The following is an 18,294-nucleotide window of genomic DNA, read 5'->3' as shown; positions in this document are numbered from 1 at the left end:
CCAGGCCCATCCCAGGACCCGACCACATTCCTGCCCGCGGGCTCCATGAGGCATTGCTGTGTCTGTCCTTGTAATAATTTCCTCCCTTTCTGCTCATGGTCCTCGAGGCGCCATGTACTACGTGGAGCCAGAGATTCCTAATACATGAGGCAATGGAGCCCTGGGACTCAGCAGCATATGAAAGACAGAGAGAAGCAGAGCACAAAGCATGCAGACTGAGAAGAGAGAGTGGTGTCTGGGAAACCAGAGGAGGAGAGAATTTCATTCCTCAGAGAATTTAAGTGAGAGTGCTGAAAAGAGTCCATTGAACTAGCTGACTGTGAGGTTATGAGTGGCCCTAGGGAGTTCCATTGAGGTAATGGTGGAGATCAAATGTCAGTGAGTTGAAGAATAAACAGGAGGTGAAAGCACCAGTGAGTGTGGAATCTCAGTCCTAAGAGCTTGTCTGTGATGGGAGAGACTCAGAAATGGACAACTAGTGGGAGACGCAGGGTTACATTTTTTTTCTTTTTTTAGGGAAAAGAGTTAGAATTGCAGCAGAGTCAAGGATAGTCAAGAGAATGTCATGTGGCTAGAGATAAAGAAAGAAGGCCCTGGTTCCCAATGCCATAATCCGAGAATTGTTTCCAGTGCCCGGGATCCTCAAAGGACACGGACTTTTGAGAGGCTGATGTGTCCTAGAACTAGGTCATTTATTTGGCACATGTAAGTTCAGCTGTTGCTAACATCTGCCTCTCCTGGTCTGGTCTCTGTCTTGCAGGTCTCAGCATATCCATTGCCAGAACATCGGAGCACAGCTCTGGCAAATCAGGCCGCCATGTTGTATGTAATTCTCTACTTTGAGCCTTCCATTCTTCATACCCATCAAGCAAAAATGAGAGAGATAGTGGATAAATACTTTCCAGATAATTGGGCAAGTATTGCTATTAGTCTTTTTTTTCTCTATGATAAGCTTGCCGGAGAACTGATTTTTCCATTCTTTTGGCCTGTAATCCAAAGGTCATAATGTTGAAATAATGAAACGTAAACTCACTTAAGTAAAATTACTTTAAGCCTGTCGAGAATTTTATAAATCAGGAAGGAATAAATCAGTCAGTAAAATTTCCTGAAGCTTCCATTTGTGTTTTTTTTCTTTAAATGGATAGTCTCAAGGTAAAACCTCGTGTTAAAATATATCTCGCTTTAGCTACTGAGATTCAACTAAGTTACATAAGCATTTCTTTATTCTTTTCTATTTTATGAATCTAAGCTAGCAGAATTTACCTAACTTGTCACTTTGTGAATAGGAATTGCACATTTATAGTAAGTTTTATCTATAAGCTAATGTTAATGGGGCCAAGGTTTACATTACTGCAAGGATGTGCTTGTAACTTTTTAAACGTTATTTCACTTAAAAATATTAATTCTTAAAGGTTTAAGACTGACATTGTACTTAATATGTATGAAATGTTTTCTTTGCACGTAGAGGTTTTAACAGAGGACAGTGAATTGGATCACGTCCTCAGGGAGCAGATTTTATTTCACTTCTTACCAGCTATTATGAGGGGCCTGAATGAGGAGCTTTACTGGGGAGAAGAGCAGCCTACAATTAGGAGATGATGCTTCCTATCCACAAATGAATCATACCCATGTGCTGGGAGTTGAGTAGCCAAGAGGAAAGTTCCGAGAGTCTGGCTTCGTTTGCCTAAGCGTAACAAAGAGGTTCTGTCCATAATGCTATACTCAGAAACACTTTTAGTATTAAGGAAGGTCAAAGTCCAATTACATGATACTTACAAGATACATTCCTGGAAAAGCACCCTGGCACGCTGAAAATAAAGGAATTTTTAAAAATAAATAAATAAAATAAAAGATATGCCAGCCAAATGCCAACCAATAAAAAGCTAGTGAGAAAATATTAGACCATAAAGAGTTTTAAAGGAGAATATTAATAGGGATAAAGAGGGACTGCATATAATTTTAAAAAGAATGAATGTGAAACACAATGCCACTCTGCTCACAGAAATTTGGGGGACAAGTTTAGTTTGATTTTAAGAGTATAAAGGTGAGATGAAAATGTTTGGGAAAACCCCTGCTCCAGTCAAAGTATCTACTTTTCTTTCCCCTTTCATTTTTGTTCATCCAAGGAATCCTACACATAGCAGTTTGAAAGGAAAACCTTGTTTTAGTTATTTTCCCATGAATAGCAACATTTAATAGTCACTCTTGTTCCCAAGTGCTCATAAGGAAAACCACTTCCCTGTATATTTGGAAAATCTTGGTTTTTCACTGGAACGGCATTTAAACTTGAAGGAGTGGGTGATGTCTTCTATAACTTTGTATTTTCCCAGCCCCTTGCCTTGAAGCGAGTAGATATTTAACAAATACTGAACGATTGTCTTTTCTTTCAGGTAATTAGTATTTACATGGGGATCACAGTTAATCTAGCAGATGCTTGGGAACCCTACAAAGCTGCAAAAACTGCTTTAAACAATACCCTGGACCTTTCAAACGTCAGAGAACAGGTAGGTTCTGGCTAATCGGGAGGATTCTCAAACAACTGCACACCAGCTTTAATGGCGTAGGAAACGAGCTAAGGAGATTTCCTAAGCGATTTGGAAGATGCCCACATAGACATTTTAGTGCAATGATTAATGAAAGGTGAATTTTGCACATCGGAATAAGAGAGGTAATTGTAGAATTTTAACTTATGTGGGCCGTATAAATTGGAGACTTGGATCCTGAGGAAGAGTCAACACCCTAAAATGAACCAGTGTGACATCTGGCCCCAGGTGACTTCATTTACTCCTGCTCAAAGACTGTCCTCATGGACAGAGCTCCCTTCACTAGTAGCAAGAATTTTAATGTTTTCATCAGTAGGATGAGTGTTGAAGATGGTAACTGGATGTGGACAATACACCCTTTCACTGTAATTTAAGCTCATCATTTCGGGTGTGTGAAGTAAGCAACAAGACTAAAGACAGGCATCTCCTTAAAGTTGAAATGGCTATATTCTGTCTCTGATGAGAACCCAGGGCAAAAGGAAATAAATATCTGAGTAAACAGAAGAATCAAAATAAAATCTTTTTATTGGGGAGCATACTTGCTATTTCTAAACAGTGATTATCTTCCTCAGCCTATCTGTCTGAGTTTTTGAGTTTCCAAATGTGCATAGAATAATACTGACTCAAGGAACTTCAGCGTGTTTTATTCAAGCAAATTGAATTCCATAAATAATGCACAAAATAATTTCAGTTTTGGCACATCCCCTAGAGATATATTAGAGAAAGTGGCGCTCCCATACTTACTGGCCCCAGAGCGTTAATTTTTCATGACTGAAATTCCTTTCCAAAAATCACATCTTCTCGTTCATGACATTGCAAGAAGTTCTTCAGAGGCTTCCAGTGCCACATCTTGTGGTTGTTTTAAACTAACCTGACTAGGTTGATGATGTTTACCATTTAACTCTTGCTTTAGGTAAAGCAGAATGACCAAATTTCCAAAAAGGCTGGTCAGTTTTGATATGCTGAGATGTATTTCTTTTGTTAAGCTTTTATATGTAGAAACTCACCTTTTGAGTATTTCTGCTCTGCTCTGCCTTGTTAGTCGATAATAATAGGAAGAATGGTCAATTTAGCTTCTGCCTTTGTGTCTCTTTCCATCCAAATTACGGAATAGAAGCGACACCAGGAGCCAGCGACTCCAGTTCTCCAGTTTACGTTTGAAGAGACCAGTACTCAGAGGTTAAATCCAAAGTCACACCAATATTTCTAGATGTTAGTCTCTCAATTCTAAGTCCAGTGCTCTTTTCAAAAATATCCAATAAGCCACTTGCCTTTGAGCCTTATCAACTACAGTCCGTGTGCTGTTTGTCTCATATAGAAATGTTACTATTTGTCGAGGGATTCTTTTGAGTGTGATTCACTTTCAAGATAAGTGATTCTCTCTTTCTCTGAAATGTAATTCAGGTCTTTTTTTCTTTTCACAGGCAAGCAGATACGCTACTGTCAGCGAAAGGGCGCACGCACAAGCGCAGCAGTTCCTGAAAGAAGGTTGTTTGAGGGAGGATCTGGTTCTGGATAACATCCCGAGGCTTCTGAACTGCCTGAGAGACTGCAATGTCACCATTCGATGGCTGATGCTTCATACCGCAGACTCAGGTAACACACGAAAAGGTGTGACCATCTGTATTCATCCATATATAGCCGTCCGAACCCAGATCTGCTGCGTGATGCAAAGTGGTTTAGCCCTCCAATGAGAATCAAGCTGCTTTTCTAAGTTAGTCATTTTTGTGTCAATTTGGATAAAGCAGTGGCCCACCTGAACAGCCCCTGTGTCAGGTCCTGTTAGGTGCTTGGGAATATGAGGAAATTTACCTCCCAAGTTTGAGGAGCTTGTCACTGGTCAGACTGAGGAGATCAGATGTCTACATATGAAAAAGTATAGCTGCAGATCTGTAGTAGGCAGAATAATGGCTTCCCACCCCACCCTCCCAAAAATGTCCATGGCCTAGTCCCTGGAACCTGTGGGCATGTTAAATTACATGGCAAAGGGGGATTCAAGTTGCAGGTGGAATTCATGTTGCTAATTAGCTGACCTTAAAGAAAGGAGATTATCCCAGTGGGCCCAGCATAATTACAAGTGTCCTTAAACTGGGATATCCTTAAACTGGACTCTTCTGGAAGCAGAAGAGTCAGAACTAGACAGATGGCATCATGAAAAAGACTCAGTAGACCATTGCTGGCTTTAAAGATGGAAAGGGCCACAAGCAAAGGAGTACAGGCAGCTTCTAGATGCTGGAAAAGACAAAAAAACTGTTTTCCCCTGGAGCCTCCAAAAAAGAACACAGCCCTGCTGCTACCTTGATTTTAGACTAGTGAAACCCATTCCGATTTCTCACCTCTGGAACTGTGAGAGAATAAATTTGTGTCATTTTTAGGCCACTGAGTTTATGGTAATTTGTTACAGCTGCAATAGGAAACTAATACAAGGGCCAGGGCAGCACCTAACAGCCAGATGTGTAAAATAGTTGGTAGGATTTGAGTCCGGAGCCCAGAGCAGAAGACAAACATTGCTTGGGGTAGAAGGGCAGAGGTGGTCTAACAAGGCTCCACAGAGGAGACAGGAACTGACTAGCCCTTGATAGGATTTTATAGTAAAAAGCAGAAGAAATTCTAGTCTGGGGAAATGATGGAAGAAAAGTATGATTTTGGAAGGACAGAGAAACATGGCTGCATTTTGCTGAGGAACTGACTAGACCCGGGTGCTTAATTATGGTAGATGGGGTCTTAATCTTTTCTGGGTCATGACCCTCTCTGAGACCCTATTAGCCATCAGACTCAGGAGATTTTCTGCCGCACGGCTTTCAGAATCCTAGCTCCCCAACCAGGGACTGAACCCGGGCCTGTGGCAGTGAAATTGCAGAGTCCTAACCACTGGACCGCCAGGGAATTCCCTAAACCCATGAGTTTAAAACCCCTGGTTTAATAGTACAAAATTAAGTAGGTTGGACTAATACCTGAGCTTATTCGGAGCTGACCCAGTCCTCATACTTAGTAAATGCTCGATCAATATTAATTACTAAAGAGTTCCCTCCTCCAGAGCTGCACACTCCTTCCCCTAAGAGTGGTGTCATTTAGCAGCTCTGGAAAGCCAAGCCTCTGCTTTTTGTTTTTCACTCAGCTAACTTTCCTTGAGCACCTACCCTGGTCCCACTTTCAACACCTCCTTGTTCTTTCAAGTAAGACTGTGTCTCTCAAAGAAAAACTGTCCACACGCCAGATAATCTTGCAGCCTACCTCGGTAACACAGTAGCCCCGTCTCCCAAACCGTCCAGGCAAGATGCCCTTGACGCTTCCTCTAGCTGCCGCCTGTCTCCGCATCCTGTGAGTGGTCAGCAGTGAGAACAGCAGGTGGACTTCTTCATCCTTCATCTCTTTGAAAATGTGGAATTTCTCTTCAGCCTTCCCTCTTCACACCAGAAATCTCCAGCTTCTTAAATCTTTCCCACAAATGCTGCTTTCCAGTTTTGTTTTTTTCATCATTTCAATTCTTGGCCTAGATCTCTCTCCAGTTTACTCTCAGCATGAATACAGGGCCGAATCATCTAGTGGACTAGTCTTTAATTAGTCGAGTTTATGTTTAACATGAAATCCAGTCCTAATTTGAGGATTTTACTACGTTGACTCAGCTTGTAATCTTCTTTACCAAAAGTCTTACATTCTGAAGCATATAAACAATTTGAGCCCTCTCTTTATCCTGTCGTAAAGGCAACTGTGGGTTTCTAGTGACTCAGCCTCCTCTTTGTCTTCTCGACCACTGTGCCTGACAGCCGTGCCTACATTCTGGAAGCCAGCGGTCTCCTGGATTTGTGCCCCTGCCAGGGACAGCCTAGGCTTGCCAGGTTCTCTGCTTTTCGGCCACATCTGTTTCCATTTCTGAGCTGGCAATTGTCTGACCTGATTGCACAAGGTCAGAGTTTACAAGAATCAAATGATTTGTGTATCTGGCTGTGAGTCATATGTGGGGAAAGTAACTGCTTATTTAGCTTTCATGGTGTTTTGGCCATGGCGTGCAGAAAGGAAGGCGCAGATTTCTCGTATTCCCTCCTGTTAACTCTCTGCAGCTAATTGTTAATGCACAGTGATGTCTCCTGTGCAAAAATGAAAGCAAATTAGTATCAGAAGGTTTCTTGTTGAATTAGAGTTAATATAAAGACAAGTGGAACCCCTTCCAAGTTTTTTTTTTTTTAAGTTAGGCAAACAAGAAGCTGAAAAATTGTCTCTGTGTGATCAGTGTCATCAGTGCCAATATATTTCTTCCTAGGGAGTTCTGGAGAATGCATGGTAAATCAGAACTCTGCAGTTTCCCATGAAAACTGAGCCCTCCTCCAGGTTGTCATGAGTCTCTTTCCGATGGAGTAACTTGGAAATCAATATGTAAAATAGCCTTGCTCAGGCTTCACCGTGCCTGAAGCACCAAAAACACCACTGACATGTGCTCGGAAAGCATGGTCGTTCTGTACATGCCGGACCTCCTAAGATGCTGATGGGAGGGCTTGGAAAGCAGGAATGAGCACGGGTGATATTAGAGCAACTATCAGGGTCCTTGTACCTTATCAGCTGTGAACTTTCTGACAGTGTTTATTGTCTTAAAGTTTTTATTTTGACTTTATTTGCAATCTAAGTAGCTTTTACTTGTAAACATTTTACCTTATCCTATTTTATTTTTCTTTCTTACATAAATAATTGACCCCGTAAACCAATTTCAGCATATATCAGTATTTTTTATCCTATATACTTTTAAAACATAATGTTTATTTTATTTGAAATGATTTAGCTTGGCAACTGAGATGCTGACCAGGGAATCAAGACATCTGGTGTCTTATCCCTGGGTCATCACTGCCTAATTTTGTGAACTTGGCCTAGTAGCCATAAGCTCTCTGGCTGAGAGGGGTCTAGGTGGTGGATAATCCAGAAAGCTCTGAGTGCCAGTCATGCCTTTACAAAGAGCAGAATGGTCTCAGGTCTGTTCTTCCTGTTTGGAGGTGCCACATCTTTGTGTGGGTAACCCTGCTTCCCTGTCGTATCAGTGGTCCCCAAGACCACCCCAGGTTCAATGCTTTACTAGACTCGGCATATAGTAGTATTTATGGCGATGGTTTGTAACAGGAAAAAGATAGAAAGCAAAATCAGCAGAGGGAAAAGGTGCCTGAGGTGAAGTCCAGAGGAAACCAGGCACAAGCTTTTAAGAGTTCTCTCCTGATGGAGTCACACAGGATGCATTTAATTCCCCTAGCAATGAGTTGTGGCAGTATGTGTGAAATGTTGCCAACCAGGGAAACTCATTAGAAACTCAGTGCCCAGGATTTTATTGGGGGCTCATCAAGGCAGCCTCTACCTGGCAGGTAACAAAATTCCAAACTCCCAGAGGAAAGCAGGTGTTCATAATAAACCACATTGTACAAAGAGTTAAAGCATGGTGGGCCATTCTTACCAGTTCTCAACATGGTGGGAACTCTTCCAAAATCCACATTCCCTAATGCCAGCCAAGAGCCGGCCTTGCAAACAAGCCTTTTTGAAGATGGCAGTCTTGGGCCTGCTGTGTTAAATCTTTTCTGCACACCTGTCCATAGTTGAATGGCAGAGATCAATGCTTAAAACAAAAGCAGCTTCAAACAGGACACAAGGAGGCCACGCACTTAGGAAATGGTGCCAAAAGGCTCGACCCATCATATTGGACAATCGATAATAAACCACCCACACAACGCTTAAAAAATTTGGCAACACTGTGCTCAGTTTGCTTTTTTCATTCAACAATACATCACGATGACATTCCATGTCAGATTCAATGTCATATTTAACCGTTCAGTTGTGCATACTCCATAGCATAGGTGTAATATAATTTATTTTACTACCTATCATTGATATACATTTTGCTTATTACTTTTTAAATGCTTAAAAGGGAAATGAAAGTATTTAAGAATTCATCTTATTTATTATAGATATTTTCTACACATTTAATAAATTGGAAACTCTTTTTCTCCCATGTCTAGCCTGTGACCCAAACAACAAACGCCTTCGTCAAATCAAGGACCAGATTCTAACAGACTCTAGGTACAATCCCAAGATCCTCTTTCAATTGCTGTTGGATACTGCACAATTTGAGTTTATACTCAAAGAGGTAAAAATATTGAATGAATAATCACCAAAGTCTTAGTTTTTTTATGCTTAAAAATTTTTTTAAAGATTAGGATTTTATAGCTGTGTCTCTGATTCAGGCTACAGATTCTAGCTGTCTGGGATCATTCTTATAGGAAAGAACAGGATTAAACAACAAGCATTTAGTGCCTACTGTCATTAGGGATACAGTGATAGGAAAAAATGCACCAGATGGTGGAAGTTACAGTCTAATGAGGCATGCGGACAGTAATCAGAGAATTACACAAATGAAAATGAGTAAAAGCAGGTATACGCTCTATAGGAGAGGAACATAGGTCTCTGGGTACCTAAAATAAAGGATCCTGTCCTAGCTTTGACAGCTTCCCTGAGAAGAGAAGCAAGAGTTTCAGAAGGGAGCTGAGGAAGGAACCTGTTAGTTAGCTAAGACAAAGATGGGGGAGCATGATGAAGAACATCCCAGCGAGAGGACAGATTATGTCTAAGTCCTCTTGGGTAGGGAAGAGCCTGGCCAGTTCAAGGATCTGAGAGACCAGTTGGCTGCAGGGGAGAGAATGCAAGAGAAAGGTGGTAGGAAGTGAGGTTGACAGGTGGGCAGCCTGCGCTGGGCCTTGCGGGGTGTTAGTCTTCATCTTAAAAGCCACGAGAACCTGTTGGAAAGGGCCTAAGTAGGGTGGTAGTTTGCATTTTAACAAGGTTGACCTAAGGACCTTGAGGATTTGAGTTCAGTCAAGGAAATTCTGGGCTTGGTCTCTTACTCCTAAAAAAGCCTCTATGGACATAATAAAAATCACAGACGCCTGGGAATGTCCAGGTTCTGTAAAAGTAACTTTGGGGGTTTGGATCAGGTGGCCTCAGGAACTAGCCCTAGACATTAATGCCAATTCAGAACCAACACTCGCCTTGCCTCAGTTGGTCTGAGAGCCACTGTCTTAGAGATGGTCTAGCTTTTGCCCCCCAATTTGTATAAAGTAGTAATGCTTAAGAGGTGGCATCAGACTGATGTCAGGCACCTATTTTTATAATAAATTGGGTTTCGCTCAGGCTTTCTTAGTAAACTGCCTAAGCTGGATTTTCTCTTAAATCAGTAAATCTCTTCTGTCTCTTCAACAGATGTTCAAGCAAATGCTTTCAGAAAAGCAGGCCAAATGGGAACATTACAAGAAGGAGGGCTCAGAGCGGATGACGGAGCTTGCTGATGTCTTTTCAGGAGTGAAACCCCTAACCAGAGTGGAGAAAAATGGTAATTGCTGAAGAGGAGTTATTGGTGTGTTTGAAAAGTATACACAGATTATTAGAAACTAGCAGAGTAAAAAGTCATTACTGTGTCCTCATTGTATGCTGGGATGTTGCTAATGAAGATCAGAAGTTTAGTTTTGGTTGCTCTAGCCTTGTGCTCCCTTGGGCAATCTCATATTCTCTCTGGACTTCAGGTTTCTTATCTTTGAAGTAAGAGGTTGGGCTAAATCATGGGTTCTTGTACTCCGGTTCATAAATACAATAGTATTTTATAGAGTCATATCCTCCCCCTACCACCATAGTATGCAGAACTGGTGTGTCATTAGTGTGTAATTTTATGTGCATGGGGATGGGGGCATAACTTTCATGATCTTCTCAGGATACTTCACCCAAGAATATTACCAACTGCTAACATAAATGATATCTTAAGAGTCTTGTGTTCAGTCCTATTTGGTTCTTCTTCACTGACGCATCTGCCATCTAGTGGCACAAGTGGGGACCTGCAGACTGTTTTGAAACAACATAGCTCAAGTTTTACTTTAACAATTTTAATCTTGCCTCTTTTAGGAAATTTTATCTGTAGGAAAATTGTGGTATCACTTCAAATTTTTGAAGGCTCCTGTCCTATAGATAGGATCCTTTCAAATTGCCCCTGAAAAACCATTCTGAATTTTAAGGTGACAAATTATTTTTTTTGATGCTTAATATTTGTTTTAACTGTCAAATTTATTTCCGATAAAGTTAATTATACAGTAGAATTGATGAATAATATAGATTTTTATTTTAAAAAGCTTCACTATTGTTAATACAAGCTTATGACTATTGTATTTGATTTATTTGTTGCTGGTCAAAAAATATGTCCAAATTTCATTAATATTCCTATTGGAAAAACTAGAGCAGTTTTTAGTGGTGTGATATAAATTGGCAACATGTTTTGCAGGTCAGCATATTGTATCTAAAAAACAAAGAATCACCAGGACCAATCTAACCAGATTAGTTGTCTAATCAGACACATTAATCTGTATTCTAGTCTCTTTTAAGTTCTTATAAATACCAGCAATGTTTCAAAGCTTATTCAAAACAATATCTTATACTTTTTTGGCTCTATAGCATATTTCAGTTAGGAAGTACTTTCACAGATATTTCTCATTTGATCCTTAGAACCCTGTGAGATAAACATCTTTATTATTTTATAATCACTTGCCGAGGGTAGCAAAGGTCCAGAGCCTGTATCTCACTAATTACCTCCTATGTTCTTTTAGCTACTCCATAGCTGTCCCTCAGTCCTACAAAAAATCTTTAAAATTATAGCTAATTCTTTATGTCAATTCTTAAAATAACTTAGATTATAAGCCCTTAAGTGCTTTTATTAAAGTGAAATCATTCCATTGATAAAACAAAAAACCTTTACAGAATCAACTTGGTGAAGTGAAAAGAGCGAAGCCTTTGACGGTTTGCACGTCCTGGCTCTTCCATTTAGTAACTGTGTGACGCAGCAGAGGGTTCTTAATATCTCTGGGCATCAGCTTCCTCATCTGAGAAATGGCTTTTAATTCCTACTCCATAGATTTTTGTGAAAATTAAATGAGACTAAGCTTAAAACTTGGCCTGATTCACTGAGGGTCCTCAGAGCATGTTAACGGCCTTCCCCATCTCTGCCTTGAGAAATGCCTGGCTGGTTAGCAAATGGCGCCACCTAATCCATTCAGACTCCCCACAACTCACCACTCACACTTCACTCTCCTGCATGTTGGTCCCTCTTTGCCCTCCAAGACGCGCCATTGTCATTTTGCCCCAAAGCCTCTGCTCATGTCTGTCTCTTCATCTAGGGACAGATTTTCCCTCTCCCTCCCTCTGCCTGTCCAGACCTCTACCCATCCTCTTAACTCTGTGTCACATCCTTCACTTCCTTTCTGACTCCTCCCCACCTGCACTACTGTCTTTGCACACATCAGTTTACAACATTTATTGGGTGGGCCAAAAGGTTTGTTCAGTTTTTCCCGTAAGGTGGCTCTAGTAGCACTTAGTTGTCTTTAACTTCATTTGAAACAATTTTGTTAGATTGTATGTGACACCTGTCACATCAGCATGCATTTAAAAAAACACATACAAATTGGTGAATTTTTGAATAGCCATTTTAATATTGAAGATGGAAGAAAAACAACATTTGTGGCATATTATGTTTCAAGAAAGGTATAAAACACAACTGAAACGCACAAAAAGGTTTGTGCAGTTATGGAGAAGGTACTGTGGCTGATCGAACGTGTCAAAAGTGGTTTGCAGAGTTCCGTGCTGGAGATTTCTCTCTGGATGATGCTCCGCAGTCAGGTAGACCAGTTGGTTCAATAGCAATCAAATGGAAACAATAATTGAGAACAATCAACGTTTTACCACACGGGAGATAGCCGACATACTCAAAATATCCAAATCAAGAGTTGAAAGTCTGGGCTTCCCTGGTGGTGCAGTGCTTAAGAATCCACCTGCCAATGCAGGGGACATGGGTTCCAGCCCTGGTCCGGGAAGATCCTACATGCCACAGAGCAGCTAAGCCCGTGCGCCACAACTGCTGAGCCTGCACTCTAGAGCCCGCTAGCCACAACTGCTGAGCCCATGTGCCACAACTACTGAAGCCCGTGCTCCTAGAGCCCGTGCTCCGCAACAAGAGAAGCCACCGCAGTGAGAAGCCTGTGCACCACAACGAAGAGTAGCCCCCGCTCACCGCAACTAGAGAAAGCCCACGCACAGCAACGAAGACTCAAGGCAGCCAAAAATAAATCAATTTAAAACAAAAAAAGTTGAAAATCATTTGCACCAGCTTGGTTATGTGAATCGCTTTGATGTTTGGGTTCCACATAAGTGAAGCAAAAAGAACTTTCTTGACCATATTTCCACATACAATTCTCTACTGAAATGTAATGAAAACGTTCCGTTTTTAAAACAAATTGTGATGGGCAATGAAAAGTGGATACTGTATAATAATGTGGAATGGAAGAGATCGTGGGGCAAGCGAAATGAACCACCACCAACCACACCAAAGGCCGGTCTTCATCCAAAGAAGGTGATGTTGTGTATATGGTGGGATTGGAAGGGAGTCTTCTATTATGAGCTCCTTCTGGAAAACCAAATGATTAATGCCAGCAAGTACTGCTCCCAATTAGACTAACTGAATGTGGCACTCGACGAAAAGTGTCCAGAATTAGTCAACAGAAAGCGCATAATCTTCCATCAGGATAACTCAAGACCATATGTTTCTTTGATGACCAGGCAAAAACTGTTACAGCTTGGCTGGGAAGTTCTGATTCATCTGCCGTATTCACCTGGCATTGCACCTTTGGATTTCCCTTTATTTCGGTCTTTACAAAATTCTCTTAATGGAAAAAATTTCAGTTCCCTGGAAGACTGTAAAAGGCACCTGGAACAGTTCTTTGCTCAAAAACATAGAAAGTTCTGGGAAGATGGAATTATGAAGTTGCCTGAAAATTGGCAGAAAGTAGTGGAACAGAAGTGTGATTACATTGTTCAATAAAGTTCTTGGTGAAAATGAAAAATGTGTCTTTTATTTTTACTTAAAAAACCAAAGGCACTTTTTGGCCCACCCAAAACTTGGGCCTTGAACCCTTTTCTGCCAGGTGTTATAAACTAAGCTATTTATATAGAAAGTTTCATCTCTTCTACTAGGTCACATGCCCGAGGCATTTTTGTTGTTATTGTTTGGAAAATTCCTAAGACCAATGTTAGGTACATAGTAAAAGCTCTGTGACTAAGAGCTAGATTTGTAAAGGATTACTTAATTAAATTCAAAGCCACCACTGCAGGAATTCTGGGATTTCAGTAGTCTTTTCTTGTTTCTGTATTAATAGAAAATCTTCAAGCTTGGTTCAGAGAGATCTCAAAACAAATATTGTCTTTAAATTATGATGATTCTACTGCTGCGGGCAGAAAAACTGTGCAACTAATACAGGCTTTGGAAGAGGTAAGGCAAGTCTTTTTAAATGACAGTTCTCGGATCATGAATCATATTTTTTGACCTACCCAGGAGTCTGCTCCTGGAAATTAAGAGAATATTTTATCAGAAGCAAAAGCAATATAAATTAATGTGTTCACTGTAATATTATATGCAGTGCCCTAAAATTGCGAAAATAATTAAATGACAATAATAAAGAGAATGGTAGTAAAAATTATGATACTTCAATTTGCAGGAACATGTAGTCTTGGAAAAAAAATTATGAAGACAGTATAGAAACATTGGGAAAACTGTGGTAAGGAGGTAAAAGCAAAAACAAAATTGCACTGTATGCGCTACTTTTAGGTTTGTAAAAAGTGTGTGCCTTGGGGAGAAAACCTGGAAAGGGATGGATACACAAAAATGAGAATAGTTGTATAACGATCATATGCTTTTAAAGTGATGTATTTTTTCTGAAAAAAAGTTTCCTTTTATCTACTTAAAAATGATTGTACAAAAAAAAGGAATTATACCTCCACACTCCTTTTTTTTTTTTATAATATCCTTTTTTTTATTTTTAAAATTTTGACCACACCACGTGGCTTGCGGGATCTCAGTTCCCCGACCTGGGATTGAACCCAGGCCACAGCAGTAAAAGCGCCAAATCCTAACCACCAGGGAATTCCTATACCTCCACACTCTTAAAAGTTTAATTGTATGTTTAACCAGGAAAATAAACAAAAGCATCAGAACAATAAACATATAGACTATATGAAACAACATCCATCCTCGTCTGGAACCCTTTCCAATTGATATAAGTATACATTAAGACTTTTTTCACTTGCAAGACTTTCTTATAGGCTCTTTCTTACTTTTGCAAGGATTTTAGGATGGCCACTATTATAGCAACACAGTATAATGCTCCATTGTTAGCATGCCAGTTTCCCTAGCTATTCCAGAACAATTGCTCACTTGTGCTATTTCTATTTTGGTTGTTTTTTGGATTTTCTAGTCTATAGTACCACTATAAGCAACTTTGTAAATCTCTGATACTTTTTCTCTTTTGCATTATTTCTTTTGGCATATAGCCCAGGCCCCTTGAATTATGTACTTAAAATGTCAAAACGCTGTGGAATCATTATTTTGTTTTAAAGAGCCCATCAAAAGAACTTAAAGATGTGCAAGTGCCAGCACCTTGGTTGTGATGTGACTTATTTTGTTTTTTAACAATCCTGCAAATTTTCAGACTTAGAAGGATTTTTCAATACATGTTTATTGATACTGAAATGGAAAATGGGAATATTTGCTTATTACGTCATATATGTACAGGATAAGAAATTGTGGAACATTTTCTAATCTCAGAAATTATGCATTGTTTTCTGACTTGGCTTATACATTTCTGAAATTATAATTTGAAATTAAAATTTTGCCAAGACATTCTTAGTAAGTAGTGCGCTTTATTGGAAGTGTTTTCAAGGAAAAGTGGACACTATACAGGCCATTCAGAATTTTAAAATCCAGTGTGTTTATGTAACTCAGGTTCAAGAATTTCACCAGTTGGAATCAAATCTGCAAGTGTGTCAATTTCTTGCTGATACTCGCAAGTTTCTCCACCAAATGATCCGAACCATTAACATTAAAGAGGAGGTCCTGATCACAATGCAGATCGTTGGGGACCTTTCTTTTGCTTGGCAGTTAATTGACAGGTAACATGGACAGCCTGGCATTTGTCCTCAATGAAGGCCATTATGAATGTTTCCTTACTATTTATCTCTTTTTACAGTTTCACATCTATCATGCAAGAGAGCATAAGGGTAAACCCATCCATGGTCACTAAACTCAGAGCTACATTCCTAAAGGTAAGCAGATAACAGTGAGATTGCATTCTCAGTTACTAGGGAAGAGTTGGCCTTCATTATTACCTCATTCATTAATTCAGTTCAAGATTTCACCCTTTTAGAAAGTTGGTTAATTTAAGTATTTTTATAGACTGAAAATTGTTAGGAAGTTTTTCATGAGAGCATAGTTGCAAAAGATGCCAGAAATAAAGTTTGAATTAATAATAGAAGTTAGAGTGTCTTAGAGAAAATTGTTTTTAAATGAAGAAATAGATTTTTTTAAAGTTTTACAGGATACTAAAAATGTGTGTCCTATGGGTCCTTTATTCCCTAGACATGAATAAAATCCTTTTATTCATTTAAAAAAATTCTTGTTGAGCCTCTGCTACAATCTAGGATCTCCTCTAAAGGTTAGGGAATAATGTTAAACAACACGGGCATAGATTGGCCCTTCTCTCAAGGTAATTTCATTTCGTGATAAATGAACAAATAATTTACTCAGTGTCTTCTGATGGAATTAGCATATATATCAATTCTGAGGTGCACTTTCATATTTTAACATCTCTGTAATTGGGATGTGTTGTATAATTGATGGCATATCATAGTTGTCGGCATGTTTTTTCTTTTTGAGCAGTGCATAAAATAATGGCACTTCTTACAAGCCGTGTCATCTTAGATTAGACTCAGTATGGTAGTCCATCAATCAGAATGTCTGATTTCCATAGAGGAGTAGCTGCCTTCTGTAGCTCAGTGGCTCAAATTTGAGCATGCAGGAGAATCACCTGGAAGGCTTGTCACAGCCCAGATTGCTGGGCCCCAGCCCCGGAGTTTCTGATTAAGTAAATCTGCGTGGGGCAGAGAATCAGCATCTCTGACAAGGTTTCAGGTGATGCTGTTGCTGCTGGTCCAGGGACCACAATTTGAGAACCACTGCCGTAGCAGATGACTGTCGCTTTAAAAAATTGTATCTTGTCAGAAACTATGAATGACACTGATGAAGTTCAGTAGTTGCTCTCTTTTGGGCAAAGCCCAAGAGTTTTGTTGTATGTTACTGTTTCTGGAAAAAGAGAGATTTCTAGGACTTTTTGAAACAGAGAAACAGATACATCTTATTTTCCTTCCAGCTTGCCTCTGCCCTTGACCTGCCCCTTCTTCGTATTAATCAAGCAAATAGCCCTGACCTTCTCAGTGTATCTCAATATTATTCTGGCGAATTGGTGTCCTATGTGAGAAAGGTAAGAAATGCATCAAGAGGATGTTTATTTTAATGGCAAACTAACTGCTGTTTTAAATACAAACGATGTGCTTGGGACCCTGAAAAAAGTACACCTGTGTTCCTTTCCCTTATCCTTTTTTTTTTAATTGAAGTATAGTTAATTTACAATGTTGTGTTAGCCTCAGGTGTACAGGAAAGTGCTTCAGTTTTACATATATATAGGTTATTTCAAGACATTGAATATAGTTCCCTGCAGCAGGTCCTTGTTATTTATCTGTTTTATACATAGTAGTGTTGTATACCTTTCCCTTATTCTTAATTTAATTCCAGAAATTTGCAATACCTGAAAATAAACTTATTCTTACCAGTACTGTGGGTGTGCAGCTGTGTTTTTACTTTCAAAGAACTTTCATACCTATTTTTTAAATGCTGATGGTATTAGCCCCCATTTTATAGGCGTAGAGATGGAGAAACAGAGATCTTGGTGACTTCTTCAAAGTCATAGTTGGTAAAAGAGCCAGATCTAGATCCAGCACATTCTAGTTGGAACTTAATCAAAGTTTTCAGGAGCATTTTGGTCCTTGCTTCAACAACTTATGGTGTAGCATAGAGCCAGACAGGCCTGGATTCAAAATTTTCCTGTGTCACATCCTAGCTGAGGGCTTTACAGCCAAGTTACTTAACATCTCTGAACCTCAACCTTTTAGAAACTTGTAATGTGGAAATGATACATCTTTTGCATCATTTCTATGAGAATTAGCTCTATATCCTGTGAGCAATTAATGTTTGAAGGAAAGTAGCCCTGTGCCTGAGAGCAGTTGTTAAAATAGCTCTTGTGAGGCCCTTAGCAGCCCTTCCTGCAGACGAAGGGCTGTTCATATACACGGGCACTGTGCTTACTGTCATCATACCATTTACCAGCTAAGAAATAAAATAGAGGTTCGTTTGTTTTTTTCTCTTTTCCCTTTCATTAAAGGTTTTGCAAATCATTCCGGAAAGCATGTTTACTTCCCTTCTAAAGATCATAAAGCTTCAGACCCACGATATCATTGAAGTGCCGACCCGGCTGGACAAGGACAAGCTGAGGGACTATGCCCAGCTTGGCCCACGATATGAGGTGCTGTGTCCCTTTGACTTCTGCCTTTTGATTTTGAAACCCCCAAACCATGAAATAGCACAGGTCCGTGTCACCTGCCATATCCCCAGGACCACCAGATCAATTCTGGTTTATTGATCTTTTTCCACACTCTCAACAATAACCAGGTTTTGCCATTTTAGTGCAATTATACCTTCATTCGTTAACTTGTCCTGGTGTCATTCACGGCCTCGCCTGCCAGAATGTTCTCAGAGGGAGTAGAGCTCAGCTGGTTACTTTTCTTTTGAATAGTCTCAGCACATCAA

The 18,294-nt window shown here is 39.9% G+C and overlaps 1 protein-coding gene across 9 annotated transcripts in view; it reads left to right on the top strand.

Annotated features, from left to right (window-relative positions):
* WASHC5 (WASH complex subunit 5) overlaps positions 1 to 18,294 on the top strand; it is a 54,198-nt gene that overhangs the window by 11,578 nt on the left and 24,326 nt on the right. For 8 of the 9 annotated variants that reach the window (XR_012327346.1, XR_012327345.1, XM_073794737.1 and 5 more), the window contains 10 exons: positions 761 to 913; positions 2,391 to 2,504; positions 3,968 to 4,154; positions 8,534 to 8,661; positions 9,771 to 9,900; positions 13,757 to 13,869; positions 15,379 to 15,545; positions 15,623 to 15,698; positions 16,802 to 16,912; positions 17,870 to 18,010. Coding sequence is in view for 7 of the 9 variants with exons in the window: in XM_073794737.1 (XP_073650838.1) it covers positions 761 to 913; positions 2,391 to 2,504; positions 3,968 to 4,154; positions 8,534 to 8,661; positions 9,771 to 9,900; positions 13,757 to 13,869; positions 15,379 to 15,545; positions 15,623 to 15,698; positions 16,802 to 16,912; positions 17,870 to 18,010 (1,320 nt within the window). In the remaining 2 variants the exon portion in view is untranslated. The remainder of the gene's footprint in view (positions 1 to 760; positions 914 to 2,390; positions 2,505 to 3,967; positions 4,155 to 8,533; positions 8,662 to 9,770; positions 9,901 to 13,756; positions 13,870 to 15,378; positions 15,546 to 15,622; positions 15,699 to 16,801; positions 16,913 to 17,869; positions 18,011 to 18,294) is intronic. The other variant, XM_004324154.4, reaches the window with a different exon arrangement.

The sequence above is a fragment of the Tursiops truncatus genome, chromosome 17 (assembly GCF_011762595.2).
Source record: "Tursiops truncatus isolate mTurTru1 chromosome 17, mTurTru1.mat.Y, whole genome shotgun sequence".
Classification (NCBI taxonomy): Eukaryota; Metazoa; Chordata; class Mammalia; order Artiodactyla; family Delphinidae; genus Tursiops; species Tursiops truncatus.
Note: the sequence above shows the minus strand (reverse complement) of the source record. Positions and strands in the feature narration are given on the sequence as shown.